Source organism: Elaeis guineensis, chromosome 6, assembly GCF_000442705.2.
Source record: "Elaeis guineensis isolate ETL-2024a chromosome 6, EG11, whole genome shotgun sequence".
Taxonomy (NCBI): Eukaryota; Viridiplantae; Streptophyta; class Magnoliopsida; order Arecales; family Arecaceae; genus Elaeis; species Elaeis guineensis.
The window spans coordinates 9,700,501-9,718,091 of NC_025998.2; the positions used below are offsets into that span (position 1 = coordinate 9,700,501).

At 37.1% G+C, this 17,591-nt stretch overlaps 1 protein-coding gene across 7 annotated transcripts in view; it reads left to right on the forward strand.

The window, feature by feature from the left end:
* Nucleotides 1-17,591, forward strand: part of LOC105047346 (two pore calcium channel protein 1) — a 46,846-nt gene that overhangs the window by 19,068 nt on the left and 10,187 nt on the right. For 5 of the 7 annotated variants that reach the window (XM_019851231.3, XM_019851232.3, XM_010926250.3 and 2 more), the window contains 7 exons: nt 2,426-2,483; nt 3,037-3,144; nt 5,017-5,080; nt 9,014-9,182; nt 13,299-13,363; nt 13,527-13,617; nt 15,437-15,523. In XM_019851231.3, the coding sequence (XP_019706790.2) occupies nt 2,426-2,483; nt 3,037-3,144; nt 5,017-5,080; nt 9,014-9,182; nt 13,299-13,363; nt 13,527-13,617; nt 15,437-15,523 (642 nt within the window). The remainder of the gene's footprint in view (nt 1-2,425; nt 2,484-3,036; nt 3,145-5,016; nt 5,081-9,013; nt 9,183-13,298; nt 13,364-13,526; nt 13,618-15,436; nt 15,524-17,591) is intronic. The other 2 variants (XM_010926252.3, XM_010926249.3) reach the window with 1 other exon arrangement.

The following is a 17,591-nucleotide window of genomic DNA, read 5'->3' on the forward strand; positions in this document are numbered from 1 at the left end:
TGATGTCTGGAGACCTGCTTCACATGCTATATCATTAGCTGCAACAATATGTACCCGTGCCATGGTCCATCTCATTGAGCCCATCTCCTATATGCTATTATAACCTCAAGCTTTACATCGTGCTTCATGTTCCATATCGTATGTGGCATGAGTGAAACAACTCACTGATGAACGGACTTGGACCATGTGGTTGCGAGTTGTATGTACCCTTCCATGTCGACTACTACCTTTCTGGCCACTAAGAATGCATTATTGCCTGGATTGTCATAAGCATTGTTACTTGTAACTCGAGGTGATCTGGACAACATGTCATCTAATGGCTCAGTGGTCTTAAAATTTTGTACGAAGGGCTTCTCATGAAACCTCTCAAATGGATCTTCAGCATTCTCTCTTTCTTGCTACTATGACGAACTGCTTTGCTTCTTGGTTGGCCCTGCCTAATTGGTTTTGTTGGATGGCTTGACCAGGCCCATCATCCTGAGGCCGTTCCTCCATGGCTGGATTGTGTGCCAGTGTCCTCTCCTCAGCATTTCAAGTCGTTATCTTAGGGTGTTTTCTGATGTAGAGCCTTGCAATCCCAACCGGTTCCCCTTGACCTTTGTGTAGCTCCTATTGCTGGGCATTGACTGGTTGTGAGTGTGCACGTGTTGCTTCACCTACTGCCCTGCATTCACCTATCTCTGTTGTTATGATATTTGCTGGTCGATGAGGTGATTCTAGCTTATCAAGCTCTAGCCTCTACTAGCTCTCAAGTCAATCAATCATGAGATCCTCACCATCATATATCAAGTGATTATGAAGTGGATCTTCATATTTCAGCTTCATCTCCTCACAGATGCACTTCAATCTGAGCCATAAAATGTAGTGCATATATGCTGTCTTTCATTCTTCTGTATCATATGATTTGTTCAGTTGCTGTGTATTTTGTAGAAGGTTGAACAGTTGCACTCGTAGCCACCAGAGGAGACCATCTGTGAGAGGATCCGGATTAGCAAGCTCCAAAGATTTTTGGATAACAACCCAATATGGAACCACTATTCAACCACAAATACAATCAAGTAAATTGCATGTTAGACACTATTTATCGTAAAACAGTAAATCAGTTAAAGTCAGTGTTAAAAAATACCTGGATTTATAGTCTTTCTTGCCATGACTACCTTGTCATCAAAGCTATGGGAGTCCTCCCTAAAAGCATAAGTCTATGAATCATGAAGCGCATACCACTTATGATATCATATATTTTGTTTGAATTAACAAAGTATTATTCCCGATTTCCTGTTAAATTTAACTTACCTCTTTGAGGCATCTGGCAATATTGCGGCTCAAGCTCCATCTTGATGATGTTGCACAAGGCAGTCCATGGTTCCTTATCCTAGTCTGTTCTTGGGACTTCATATTGGAACCTTACATTGAGGTAGTAGGTTGTCAGGATATGTAATTGATTAATTATCAAAGGTTGCATGATAGTATTTTATAAGAATAGACAGGGATTGAGGATTTTACTTGGATTACCTACTAGATGCAACTCCTTGCCTATTTGGAAATCCCACCACTCCTTAATGATGTTAATATGCTCATTAGTATGCTTCAGATCCACTTGCTTGATCTCGGTCTTAGTAGTCATCATCATAGCCATCTGAGGATACTTCTCGCTGTCCACAAACTTTAACACTTGATATAGAGGTGCGGTTTCCTGAATAGTGGCTTGTCACTAACTCTTCCGTATGTCTCCTTTCTGTGCCACTAACCCTTGAGTCTTGGTTAGGGTGTCTTTCTTAGATGTTGGTTGATCATAATATGTAGGTCTAAGAACCAATCATGTAAGGAAAAAAATCAACGCCAGTTTATTGTTTTCCATTTTAGCACTACAAGGAGATGTACATTCAACTAAATTTGATGATATTTTGATTTAGATAATGCATACTGAATAATTTATAAATTACAGGCAAAATATTGCACTCAAGTAAGGAATAAGTAGATGAACTAGTACATTGTACAATGAGGAAACAGTTTGTGTTTAGGCAGGAAATTCAAAATCTGATGTAATTGTTGCGAAATGAAATGACTTGCAACTTGAACTGCTTTGGAGTCGAGCCAGGGCCATATGCTTTTTTTTTTTTTTTTTAAATGTAGCTTTCTTCCTATTGATGTCTGAGATTTGATAATTCTGAATTTATATTTTATGAGAGTTTACATGCCAAAGATATGGTGTATATGTGTACTATATGCATAGATACTTTGTTGAGCTTCTATTGTTGATTCTTCATTTATTCCATTTCAATGGCTAGTTATCACATGCTTGTCTCTCCGTCATCTGGAGTTTAAAATAGAATTTAAGATCTAGCTTCAGTGACAACATATTTTGCCATGGTTGGTGATGTTTTTTATCCTATAATATTAAATTGATTAAATTTGCTTTTTGCAGCTTGATATAGAGAACAGTTCTGCGCAGAAAATTTGGCAACAAGTGGAGTTTTTCTTTGGTAGGGATTTGAATATTTGATAGACTTATTAATTGTCATTTCATTACATGAAACCCCCCAAAAAAGTTCTTAGTTGGGCAATTTAAGCTATCATTATAGTTTCCTAATCTTCTTTCAAATGGGAAGTATGATCAGTACTATGTAGAAAATTTTGAGCCATTGTGGACAATAATGTGAAAAAATAATGAATAAAAATGCTTCAAACTAAAAGCATGAATTTTCAGGTATTACCTTGGAATGACCCAATTCACTTAAAAAGTAGCAAATCATGATTCATGGATTACAAATCTTAAGGATACTCCTTATGATTCACTACTATTGTTTTATCGTGATTCTATAGAGAACAATGGTCAGAATTTTTGTGCCAAAATTTTAGAGTATTTATTCTTTTTGAATTGACCAAAGATTCTTTTTCTGAAATTTTTAAAAAAAAAGAAATTTTAGAAGTTGCTTTTCAATTTTGTAGTTATATAATATCACATAGTTGGCATGCAATATTTTGATCATGCCTCATCATATGTTGGACGCTAATTAAATCTCGACGGTCTTGTAGGGTGGATTTATGTATTAGAGATGGCTTTGAAAATATTTTCATTAGGATTTGATGCTTACTGGTTGGAAGGCCAAAACCGGTTTGATTTTGTGATCACATGGATAATAGGTAAGCTCAAACTGACTTTGCAAGTCAAATATTACTATTTTTTATTTTTTTTTAAGGTAGCAAGAATTGTTTTTGTTGTGCATTTTATTATAAACTTCCTCCTATGCATCAAATCAAGTTACATATTTTGTTTATTATATTAGGTTTTAAATCCCGTGGGATGGGGTTGTCCCAATTTGCCTATGGAATGGGATGTGCCACTGTCCCAACACTTTCGATAGGGAATGCCTCAAGACATGTCGATCAGGATCCTAGCACAACGGTGGGACATTCCTGTCCCAACTCCCAACACTCGAGACAATACCCCATTCTGGTGTCCCCTAGGACATCCCATTAGAAGTTGAGATCATGATCATAACCACCAATCTTGCCCCAACTAGTTGCGGTCACTTTTGTGCATTCTTATTTGCTGAATATTTGGACCACCTCTAATGGCAATTCGAGCATTTTGGACATCCTGTCATATCCTCCATCCATGTAACCTTAGGCCTTCTCCTTTGTTGCATCCTTAAATTAAAGGACATGTTCTTGCTGGATCCCTTCAGATCTTTGTTGTACATCCCCACATTATCTTAATCTATTCTCCATCTCTTTGTCCTTAGTTTGTGCAACTCCTAGTATCTCTAATATGTATTCATTTCTCACATTATCCTTTCATCTTTTACCACACATCTCAATACTCTTATTTCTGTGACACTTGTTTTCTTGGATCTTTTTTTAATGATTCAACATTCCAAGCCATACAACATTTTAGGCCCTATTGCTATTCTTCAAAATTTTTCTTTAAATCGCATATATGCATCAATCACATTTCCTAGAGGCACCTTTATGCTGCATCCAGCTAGCTCTAATTCTATAACATATGTTTTCATCTATATCTCCATTATTTTGTATAATAGATCCTAAATAATAAAAGTCATTACTTTGTGGTATATTTTGTCCATCAATTGGACTCATGGTCTCATCTTCATTTCCATTTTCACTAAAATTGCAATCCATGTACTTTGTCTTTGTATTGCTAATTTTTTAAGTCCTCATCCTCTAAGGCTTTCTTCCATAAATCAAATTTAGCATTTAACCTTGTTCTTTCCTCATCAACAACACCATATAATCTTCAAAGAATATACACCGTTGTAGATCTTGTGCTTTAGCAGTAAGGTTATCTATGGTTAGACACAAAGATATGGTCCAGGTGTTGATCTTTGGTGCAGGCCTATTGTGATTGGGAATGCATTTGTCGTACCATCATAACTCTTAAAACTTGTCAATGATTAGATTCTAAATTACTCTTCTAATTAAAATCTTCACTGATCATTGCATGTACTTGTGTACCATCATAATCCTATCAATTTGTCATTCATTAGTAATATCCTCTCCTCTCTTGTTTTTTCAGGGTAGGGAGGATCTCTCAGTTGCCTATGGATGATTCCTTTTGAGTTTTGAAATTTGTTGTGTGAATTTTCTCAGGCAACTAATGTATGCAAATCCTATCGTGTGCTTTGAACACTCAAAACTTCTGCATTTACATCATGCAATAGCATCTCAATGCAGGAGAATGAGGGATTGATTGTTCTCCTTTAACTTCCTTAGTGACTGTATAAATAACTTTGAGTGTATTTTTGTGTAGGTTTTTGAATCTAATTATTGTAGCAATGTGCTTAACTAAGCTAGTGCATTCCTTTAGAGAAATGTTATGCATTGTAATCTCTGTTCAGCACATGTTTCTGGAGGTATGCATAATGTTTGTTGTACTTGTTGCAGCTTTAACCTTTTCATTCATTGTATTTTTATCAAATATGATGCTCAAATATTTATATACAGTTCTGGTACTTGATTGATGAACTACTTCAATGGATGTAATTTGTGTTGCAGTTATTGGAGAGAGTCTGACTTTTTTCTTCCCATCTGAGCTTCCTTTTCTTTCAAATGGAGAGTGGTAATGTTTTTCTCACTCCATGGTAACTCAAGTATAATCTTTGTTATATAAATGAATGAGGTGCATTAGATTAATAGACATGGTATCCTTGACTCCATGTACAATTAGTTGACCAAATAAAATTAGATTACTCATCGTTTCATCCCATGCTTATTCAGTAAGTGATGGTTATCCAGTCATTCTGCAGCTCTTAGATTTGTCGTGCAATAACAAGAGCCAACAACAATACATCACCAAAGTAAGCTAGTAATGGAAGAGACTGAGGTCTTCTGAACAAAATTGTTAAACTTTAAAGGTAGAACAGTTCATTTATTTTATAATAAAAAGTGTTTTTTTGTTGGGGAGGGGAGGAGTGGGGGTGGGGATTGAGAAGGTCATAAGTGAAGGACTTGCTCAGTAATATCTTCTGTATTCACAAGTTACTGGTGCTATTTAGAGTAGGCAAACGGCAAACACGTGACAATTGGTGAGTTGATAACTTTTGGAAATTGGAACTACTTGACAAGGGCATAATGATTGCATTCTCTACATCCTAGATCCATCACTTTCATGGATTTGGGATTGATGATAGAAAAGTAGACTCATTACATCCATGATGATAAAAGAGTTTGTTAATTAAAAAAAAAAAAGATCTCAGTAGAATAGTGGATAGTAAATAAGAATTTTATGAACTGAGAGATCTGGAGGAAGCAAGTTGAAACTGGAGGAGCAAGTGTTAGAATGAATGTAAAATCTCATTAGGCAATTCATATGATATATGCAGGATGCCACATAATTTTTACATTGAAATACATACAAACATGAGGGTTTTCTGTCTTTGCCCTTCCAAAAGGTGGACATGGAGAATAAGCGCTTGAAGGAGACACATTTCTGAAGAATTGTGATGGTGCATACCCTCCTATTCTGCTTTTTTTTTTCATTTCCATGTTCTTCCTTTTCATATCTGTTTCTCTCTTCTTCTAGTTGGGCTCAAAAGTCATCCTCATGCTCCTCTTAGAAATGTAACAGTCATTTCAAAAATTTGTAAGATTCTGACTAGACAAGGGAACCAAACTTCATGGTTTGCTGCAATATATTGGTAGTTTCGTCATCACAGGTATCAATGTTTTTATGCACATTTGATGATTAGATGTTCTGCATCAAGAGGTGTATTGGGATAATGGATCAAACCTTGTTCATCCGTTTTCCTTTAAGGAAAATATTGGGCTTTGCTATATCCTTTTTAAAATCGTATAGAGATCTATTCCTGCTATTCTTGTACTGGAAAGGGAGATATCTTGCTTCTTTCCAATCAGGTACCATTGTTTTGTTGCTAGTGTGAGAACAATTTACTTTTCTTTTGATATATAAATGATAAGGAGTGGACAAAATAATTCCTTCTCTATGCATAATAATCTGGCCAGCATATGTAAATGAAGGGAATTATCTCCAATGGCCACAATTTGTCAAGCTTTTTCACACTACTAAAGGAAGCATGGAATTTGAAGGAAGATCCAAATTTCATACATATAATGGAAAGAAGAAGCCTCTCATGCAGTGTTCGTTGAACCTTACCAGTGGCTAACCGGTGTGGTTCGGGTGTTCAGTTCAGAATGCCGGCAAAAATAGAGTGAGGGAGAAGGAAAGAGAAGAGAAGGGAGAGAGAAAGAGGAGGGGAGGGAAGGAAAGAAAAAAGCTGATGGTGGCCCGTTGAGGCTGTCGGAGGGCCGCCAAGGCCTCCAGGGCTCCCGATCCTTTGCAAGATGCCGACTTCCACTCCCTCCTCTCCTCTCCCTTCCCCTCTTTCTCTCTACTCTCATTTTCTCTCGCAGAGGACCGTGGAGCTGTGAAGGCCTCGACGGCCCTCTATGGCCACCGCCGGCGTCTCCATCGGCCTCTCTTTTCTTCTCTCCCTCTTCCTCCCTCCCCTCTCTCTTTCTCTTTCTTTTCCTCCTAGTTCATTCATCGTTTCCGTGTCGGTTCAGACTCGATACGAGGGCATACCACATCGTACCATCGGCCGACCAGCACAAGGTCTGGTTCCGAGTCGGTGATCCTTGCTATCATATTCGAAGTATCTTTTTCAATAATATGATATTCTTTTGCGTTGTCTTAGAAATTTTCATTAACTCAATAAGGCAGAAAGAGGCTTTATGAACTGTAGATAAAAAAGCTATTTGGTACTCGTGATATGCATGACAAAGTGTCATACCAGTGCCTTAGTTGCATGTTGGCCGTGATACTATACCAATTGTGTGCCAGTGCTTGGAATGTAGCCATGCCAATGCATGCCAGGCACTAGCATCGCATGGTACAACACTTATGGGCCATGCTAATGCTAAGCTGGCAGGCCATAACATGGTATGTATTGTGCCAATGGCAAGGTGGCACATCATTGTCATGGAATACATCAGTCATGATATACTGATATGTATATACTGTTGCAATTGAATAAGGATATTTGGAAGTTGAATGCCTCTCAGCAACGAACTTGATTGGCACAAGCAGCAACAAAAAAAAAGAAACCAATTAAATTAAATTCTGGCCGGGATTAGTTTCAACTTTCAAGTCCGTTTCTTTTTTTCTTTTTTATCCTCTATCAACTCCAGGGACTTTTTGGGAAGCTTTCTCAAATCTTGATTGTTAAAGGACTATGATGAAGAGATGGAAGCACTTCATGAAAAGTCAAATTTGAGAATTGGTACTGCTATGTGGGGAAGTATGTATTCTTGAGTGTTGCTAGTTATATACTATCAAGTATGAACCGAACATCTCTATTCGAAAGTATGAACCTTGGTTTATGTCTAAGGGCTATACCTAGATGTACGGAGTGGAGTGCTTTGACTCTTCTCACCTTCAGCAGTGATAATGGTGAATTCAGTTGAATTAAACTTGACTAGCCTTTATTTCATCTTGATGTGAAAAGTGTCTTGTATTGAAGATCTGCATAAAGAGGTTTGAGTGGATCTGCCTTTTAGCCTTCAGTCCTACAGAAATTGTTTATCTATTGAAGGATTCCATTTATGGATCAGAGCAGATTCCATGTGCTTCGTCAAACTCTATTTGACTTTGGTTTCAAGAAGTCAAGTTAATCATGTGCCACTTATTAAGAGCACCTGTTGATCTGGAATGATCAAACAGAGATAGGTGATCCGGAAAAGGACTTAAATGCTGCTGGCACGGTGCATGCCACCTAGTGGCTGAGATGGCATGTGCCATGCTGGAATATAGAAAAGGGACTCAAGAGCCCTTTGGCTTGGTTCCAAGTTGTATTCAACATGAGCTAGTACAGGTTGGTACTGCTCTAGCTACTTTCTTGGTACTTGGTACTGATACAATGATGCATGCTGGCACTAGCCCAGCAAGGGCCAGCACTTGGACCATGGTTCTGAAATAGTTCTAACTAGAAGAGAGTTGATTTGAAAAGATTTCAGACAGCTTCACGACTTTCAGGGGATTGAAGCTCCCCATTCTAGAAAATGCGGTTCTATATAAGTCATGATGTATACTCTTGAGCGCTGACCTCCTTGGATACATGGCTCCTATATTGTTAAGCAGTAGAGACACCTGTACGGCTGTACAGGTGAGCTTAAAGCTGTATGCTGATCAGGGAGAGCATATAACTTATCCAGAGGTAGTGAATGTAATAGTTGCATTCAATGCTTGTAAGTATTGTTAATTGCATGTGGCCTTTTTATAGAAAGATGTCAAAAATGCATTTCTTCACAACGATGATGGTGAGTATTCTGTTTGTAACATCCTAGCTTTCTCTGTCATCTCCATATTGGGCATCAGTGACATGACATCCAATGTGGCTTTAACAAACCCAATGAGTCAGTAAGCTAATTTTATAGGGGAGATGGGATCAAAGGGTTTTTATATGTAAATTTACTCTATTTATTATACAATTGCAATTTATTGATGATTTTGTCTTTTTTTATTTTGTGGCAACAGGATTCGTTATCTTTTAATTGCAAGGATGTTGCGCTTGATTAGGCTGTTGTTGCATATTCGACGCTATAGAGCATTTGTGGCAACATTCTTAACATTAATTCCAAGTTTGATGCCATATCTTGGGACCATATTTTGTGTTCTATGTATTTATTGTTCCCTTGGTGTACAGGTATGTTATTCTAATCAAACTAAACTAATCTTGCAATGATAGAACAGATATACCTATGAAAAAAAAAAGACTATCATTAAAGCATTATGCTTGGTTTAAGTAAAAGAATATTTGTCAAAGTTGTAGCAATCATCAGTTGATTTTGCTGGTATCATGGAAACAAAATAATATGACAGCTGAGAAATGAGAACAACGTAAAACGAGTTAAGAAGTGTAAGTCAGACTAGAGAAGCAAATTAACTAAAGTCATGTAGGAGTTCATATTTTTAGGATTTGACCATATTGATGCCTATGTAATTTTTGGGGCTTGTGTGTTACAAAGTAGTATGTAAATGACTTTTTATGTGGCAAAATAAGCAGGTACCTAGTGGTTAAACCCATCCAATCATTGGGGGAGGTTTAGGGCTAAAGCCTTGGGTGGTGCATCCCCAAGGTCCAATAATTTACCTCGGATCCCCCACGTGCGCGCATACACACCTGCTGCCCCCCTCCCCCCCCCCTAAAAAAAAAAACAAAACAAAACAGAAACAAAAGAAGTAGCACCGGAGCACCTAGGACATGTGACACTGCATGGATTGTTAGTCCTAGCCGCATGGGTTGTAGGTCCTAGTTGCATGGATCGTGGGTCCAGTATGCACAAATCTTGGAAGTTGGAACCCACCATCAATTTTATCTTGTTAGGAAAGTTAGATGTTAGTTGTTAGTTAATTCTAGACTGGAGGGTAGAGAATTTTGATTTTTGTGAACTTTTGATGCTATTAGGAAGGTTAGTAGTTATAGTTCTACTTCTTCGTGTTAGAATAGGACTTGTAATCCTATGTTGGAAGGTTGAAAAAAAGAAGCCCCTTGTACTACTTATAAACAAGGACCATCGAATCGGAACCGGAGCTGGAGCCCATGCCGGTCGACCAGTGGTACGGTTTGGTACAGATCTGTACCATTTCGTGCCGGGCCGAACCAATAGGGCAAAGAAGGGGAGAGGGAGAAGAAAGAGAGGAAGAGAAGGAGAGGGGGGAGAGAGGAGAGGAAGAGGGAGAGGAAGAGATGGTCTCCGGTGGCTATCGGAGGACCTGAGGGTGGTCGAGGCCAGAGGAGGGCCTCTGCCCTCCTCTTGTGTGAAGCAAGGGTTCGCCCCTATTTCGCATTTTTTTGGCTTTTATCGTGCAAAGTTGGTAATTGTGTTGCCAACTTCAACCGAAATTTAAAAAAAAAAAGGATGAAGTAGCAATCTAGTTGCTGATTTCACGCGATAAAAGATAAAAAAAATGTGAAACAGGGGCGAACCCTTGTTTCGCATGGGAGGAGAGTGGAGGTCCTCCATTTTCAACCGCCCTCAGGTCCCTTGGCGTGGGCTTGCTAGCCATCGGAGACATCGCGACAGCTGCACCGTCCATTCAGAGACCTCTCACGGCCTTTGGACATTTGGTAAGACTCTCGTCCTCTTTCTACTTCCCTCCCTCCACCCGTACCGAGCTCAGCAAGAGCTCAGATGGCCTTTGGCGGTCGCTGGAGGCTCTCTTCCTCACCCTCTCTTTCTCTTACCCCCCCACCCTCTTCCTCTCTTTCTTCTCCCTCCCTCCGAGACGGCCGCTGTGCTATTTTGTACGTGGGAACCAGACTAATTTCCCTCTGGCACAGTTGAAACTGTCCAATTCGGGATGGTTTAGAAAATGATGCTTATAAATTACCCCTGTTAGAGCTCTCTTGTAATCATAGTAGAGATACTTGAGATATTGATTAGTGGAGATTTTATCATGAGAATTATTCCTCTTGATTGGTGTTCAATGGGGTCTATTTGTTGGTTCGGAGTCTTAGCCGAACCAGCAAATCAAGTGGAACCTTGATATGACTCGGCTCGAGTTAGTTCCAAGCCCTCCTGTGAGAAGAAAAGGGGAAGAAGGCATTATGACACATTTCTTTGTTCTTTTCTGCTGAGAATGTGAATGAAAGAGGAGGAAGTTGAGGGAAATTAGGGGAGAAAGGATTTTATTGTGGTTTGGGGTCCCAATCCAAACCAAGATCTGGGTTAATCCCGTCCTCCTCTTCATTCTTCTCTTTTTCTCCCTCTTTTTTATGACTAGAATAGGCCAAAAAAATTAAAAAAAAGAAAGGGAAATCATGCCAAAAAAAATTTGTATTTTGGCATGATTTCATGATATGTTATAAATCAAAGGGTGACATACACATTGAAAAAGAAATCATGATTTTTTGTTGATCATGTAATTTTTAGATTATATTTTATTTTAAACATAATTAATATAGTATTAAAAATTAAAAAAAAATAATAGCATGTTTGGGAGTGTGCATGTTAATTGTCTTTTGGTGGCTGCAACTTCTTTAAATTTGGGCATGGTTATGACTTATGACTACTAGAACCTAAGTCAAAATTTAAATAAATACCAGGACTAATATGAAATAAATAACAATAAGATAACCTTAACATATCATTTTTGAAGATCCATAAACCTTTTACCATAACAAGAATATGAGAACAAATAAAAAATAAACTGGGACCATATAGGTATGCTTTCATATGTTGTCAGTACAATATATTACCATACCATACAAACTCGGAACCAGTCTACTAGACTGGTAAGGTGCTTGATACCGAGATTATGAAACTTGGATTTGTGTTTGTAAACATTAACTGGATTTAAAGTTGGGTTTGATTTGGGTTGAATGCTTCAACAACATGACAGTTATGAGTTGCTTTCCTTTCAACATAGCCCAACCTGAGTTGGGCCTATATTTCTTCAACTTGACCTCACTGTTACATGTCACAAGGTGACAGCCTAACCTAAAATGACTCGACCCAGTCGAGTCCAACTTAATGATTCTGAGATATGTTGGGGGTTAGTGATTATGGATTAGGTCATATTAGGGTTGTGCAGTTGGGTTCTTAGTTGGTTAGGATGAAAGTTTATGTGAAATTGGCTTGGTTATTCATTAGCTATTAGCGTGACACAACCCAAGTTGCATCCTAGTCCAGTCCATGCTTGTACCAGCTTGCTTATGGTCCAGCTTTTGTATAGACCAGTTCTACCATCAGCCTTGACCATTCAGGTACCTAGTTTGGCTAACTGCTACATTACTTGACAAGATTTTTGAATTACATTTATTTGCTATTGTCTGGAGTGTGGAGCTCAGGAAATTAGGAAACCTAAATGTCATATTAGTGTATCTTGAACACTATGCTAGTGAGATTAGATCTATTTAATGTTGTGGTTCATTTAGCATACTTGATGTTCATTAATAACATCCCTACGTTTTTATGAGACTATATGGTCAATGAGAATAAAATTTTTGGGGAAAAACTATCTAATGCTCAAGTTTTCCTTAATGTAGTCGGTATTCTTTTGATGAGCTCGTTATCACCCATCTGCGGTCAGATGTTTAGAAGCAGTGCCAACGGTTCTGTTTAAGGTTGTGTTTACATTAGTGTAAATGAGCAGCCTAAGCTGCACTTTATCCAGAAGTATGCAGTTCTGAGCATTTGGTTTGTATATGTGACCTTTGAGCTTCAAAGTCAAGTTTCACAGAGGCAAATGAAGCATTAAATGCTCCTTAAGTTAGTGTTACTTTTAATGCTGAGATTTGCATTTCCTATCAGCTAACTTCCCCCGAAACAAACAGCACAATCAGTAAGAACACAGGTTCATTGCTGTGAAACAAATACTTGTATAAAAGTCAAGTTATTAGAATGCAAGTCGAGACACTTATGATGTTTAAATGTAAACAAATACATCTAAGCCTCTTTATAACATTTTAATACTCTTAGATTGCTGTGGATGTACCATTTGGTATTCATTAGAACATAAAAACAACAAAAGCACCACCTCAAAATATGTTCAATAACTTCTCAAAAAACAAAATGAGCTTATAAAAAGGAAAAAAACAAACTTTCATATTTATGATTTACTTGGTTAATACCATAGCTGCTTGTGGAGGTGCTAATTTATCTATTCTTATTGCTTTCAAATTTTGACAAACAAATTTATTATTATATTAAGGTGAATGTAGTTTGCTTGCAACATTTCTGGTTGTGAATTTCATATTTTTATTTCCTGATTATTATTTAATTTAGAAATGTTCCTCATAGTCGTTTTTAATTTTCAGCTGTTTGGTGGGATTGTAAACTTTGGAAACCCGAATTTGGAAGCAACTGATCTTTTTGCGGATGAGTATCCTTAGGATGAATATCTCGCATTGCCCCCTGGTTTACATTGAGTCTTTTGCTTGCATGACCTTGTACTAGAATTGGCATATAATTTCTCTATTACATGATATTTAGTTATATTAGGTAGACTGTTTTGGGTGATTGATGATTCTCCTTAATGAATTTAGCTATGTTCTTTTTAATTTTAATGACTACCCAAATGGGATGGTTACACTATTCAACTTGTTAGTGATGGGAAATTGGCAAGTCTGGATGCAGGTATTAAAACATTTATGGTTTTCATTTACTAAAATGCCTTCTGTATGCTTTAATTTTTTGGTTTCAGTTGTAGAAAACAAAATATTTGCATAATTTTGTGACTTGGTTTATACTTATTTAGTTATTGACCAAATATAGAAAGGTGCCTTTTGGCCCTTTGGTACTTGATTTTACTTTTGTCTGGAAACTTGATATTATCAAGTGGATCAGCTGATTCACATTTTCTACACTAAAATCTCTTCAATTTACTAAAAGACTGTCTCCATTTTTTTAGTAGTGATGCAATTAAATCTTCATAAGAAAATATAAGAAATTGTCTGGTCTTTTAAAGAACTAATAGCAGTAAGCTTTTGAACTCTGAGTTAAAGTATAGAAATTTAGAGCTAGTCGCATCGATATGGCCATGTTAGTCTAATAAATTATGGTGGTTAGCCTCCCCTTAAAATTATATTAATCATCTGTTAATTAATAGATATATATGAACATGTGCACCCTGATTTGCATGGATAAAATACTTACAAGAATAGAACAAAACATTATTCTTTATTCTTTTTATGTTTGTTGTTACACACATATTTCTCTTATTAATTTATTATTTTTCATGTATAATCTTAGTTATGGGCTTTTAGAAGATAACTGGGTGGAATAGACACTTTTTCACAAAGAGATTCAGTTAAAATTGTGCATTTTGCTGGTCTGCCTACATTAAATACGAGTCAGCCAGTCACTTAGTTTCCTAAAGTCCATGCTAGGTGTCTAGCGAAGGAATATGATTTGGTTATAGATGGATAGGATGGCACAATCAATTGGAGTTTAGGAAAAATGTTCAAATTATGATGCAGATCTTGGAAGGGGGGAACGAGCACTTGTGGCTAGACCTATGATGGGGGAATGGGAAATTGGAGTCAATTGTCAAATGCGGTAGAAGGGTTAGGAGAAAAATGATGCAGATGCAATGTCCGTTGATGCAAATCTTGGTTCTGGTTTTCGTCCCCTTGGGTAGCATTAGCAGTTTCAACAATTTCGATGGTTTTGCTCTGAGTGACAATCCAAATGGGACTAAGAGGTTCTGGACTTAACAAAGATATCATCCATGTAATCCTCCACGTGATCATGCATGAGGTTGTGGATGATTGTTACCACTGCTCATCGATAGGTTGCCTTGGCATTCATAAAATCAAATCAAGTTATTTAACATAAATTTTATTTTATTTTGGCTTATCTAGGGTCATAATCTTGTATTGAGGCTACATGCCTTTAATATATCACATGTATATACCAATTTATCGAAGACTGACATCAAATATCACATACTTAAACATAGACTTAAAAACACGGGTGGAGGAGTATAGAATTAGTTACATTTACATGTTCAATGCTACATATTATTGTAAGGTAGGTCATGCAAATAATGGTGATCATTATCATCATCATTATCACAATTCACAACATTGATGGGAAAACTGATGGGTATGAGGATGGCTGTTGAAAGGGAAGTCAAAAGTATAAGTTTATGAAATAATTCCTGGTAAGGTACTGATATTTGAAAATTTTTAAAACCATCAGTATGTATGTATGTATCCCATTCTGTTTGAAAAATTTAAAAACCAAATCCCATACTGTTTTTCCATCAGAACTGCGCCGTGCGACCGGTATGGACTGGTATGGCTGGTCCATAGTGGTGTGCAGTGCTGGTTTAGTGCCGCAATGGTATGGTTTGTCCATCTTTTGTGTTATGCAAGTTGTAGCAGATTTCATGAATTTGAATTTTGGCACAACTATTTTTCCCGGAGAAACTAAGGACGATCTTTCTATTCAGAGCTACAGGGATCTCACAGGAACTTCTTGGACACTCGTTTACTTCATCAGTTTTTATCTTATAACAGTACTACTTCTGCTTAATCTGGTGAGTTCTATATAACGGTTTTCTGTAATTCTTTATAAATGCATGTGCTTGGTTGAAGACAGCATATATAATTACTATAATTGCATTCTATGATGTTCAACAGGTGTATTTGTAATACCTGTTTTTTCTTCACACAAGGAAAATCAATTTGTTTGTTTGTGAGGGTATTTAAACCGCTAGTTCAATAATCTGCCAACCAATTTTGGTAGTTTGACATGATTTCCCAAGTGACATGGCCAAATAGTTGTAGCGGATGTAAACATTTCATATGTGCCATTTACTTGCCATTTTAAATCATTGTTTCATAGATTTTCTTTAAACATTCACTTAGTATTCTGATCATTCTTACCTTAAAGCTTCTTTTTGTACTGTAATTTTTAGATTTCTGATATCACTTGATGATTTTGGTTCACTCTTTATTGCGACGGAACTTTTTTCATAGTGAAACCTCTTTTCTCAAGACTAATACATACTAGTACAGCCAGCTGGCCAAAATCAGCAAATGCATGCTGCGCCTTCATAGTTAACCTTCTCTCTTCCTTTTTTCATATCAGTTCATCGAAAGATTCAGCAAAGCATACTCCCATCTCCTCTTTTAGCTAAATCCTTTTCCTTCACCTCCCTCAATGATTTCACTATATCTCAAACAAATGGAAACACCAACTACAGCAATTTCCCTTTCATTGAGATTCCCATGTAATATAAGACTCCACATGCTCCCCCCCACCCCGGTATTTGGGAACTACACACTCTCTCTCTTGGATTCGCACACAACATTTTTTTTTTTTTTTGGCTAATTGTTCCTTTTGAAGCCATGTCCATCATGTTAAGCATATTAATCAAGGTTTTACATTCCGGTGGATTGGGGGAGGGGGGATCCCGACCGTAATATCCCATTCCTACGAGAAAATGGGACTAGGATGGGGTTGGCACTCCGAAACCTGTTCATATGGAGAGAGAAGAAGAAAGAGGAAAGAAAGAAAGGAAGATGAAGAAAGAAAAAAAGTGAAAGAAAAGAAGAAGAAAAATGAAAGAAAGAAAGATAGGGAGAAGAAAAAGAAAGGAAAGAGAGAATAAAAAAAAAGAAAAAAAAGAAAGAAAGAAAGGTAGAAAAAAATGAAAGAAAAGGAAGGTAGAAGAAAAAGAAAGAAGAAAAGAAAAAAAGAAAGAAAATAAAGAAGAAGGAGAGAGAGATAGAGGATATCTATCGTGATGCATGCTTGGGATGCTGCTGAGACGGGACAGGATAGTAAGACATCCAGTTCCATGGAGATATTGAGACGCCTCTGTCCCACGAGATTTCAAACATTTCCTTTACCGCTTTCATTTCATTCATGTTACTTGTCCCCCAATTTTTATTAGACTTTTATTCACCAATTTATATGATGGACAATTTGTGAGCATCTTTGGCTTATAATCACATAACCAAATAATATTCCATTACAACTTATGACATAGCAGCTATTTTGCTTCCTTGGGCATACAACCTGGTGTTGTCATTCCAAGTGTTGTAATTCATCTATGCTCCATGTTCATCCAGTGCGTTGAGCCAGCCGTCTTGATAATCCCATTTCTGCGATACTCATCACATGCACATCTTACCTTGCATGGTCTACCAATCTGGTTTGCACAATTCATCTGCTCCATCCGAGTAATGCTCTATAAATACTCTCAAACATGCATGTGCAATGCATGTTGGAAATACATCACAATAAATGAAAGGTAATATGGAAAACAAAATTGGTAAGAATAAATCTTCTCATAAATTGAAAGTTTAGAGTAGTAAAATCTAAATTTGTTTTAGATTGATTGTTAATATAAAAGATGTTATTTTGGTAAAGTGGAAAGTCCCCTAGAATCCTAAATAGATTTGGATTTTTCTAAATCAGATTTTAAATTTCAATTGTAAATGGAGATTATTCTCGACTCAATTCTAAATTTCATCAGAGAACAAAAGTTATGGTAAGGTTGTGACAATCAATATTTGGGTTTTTCTAGAGTTAAATGGAGTACATTTTGGGGAGAAAAAGCGACTGGCAAATCAAATGGGTTTTTAATATAGCATAAA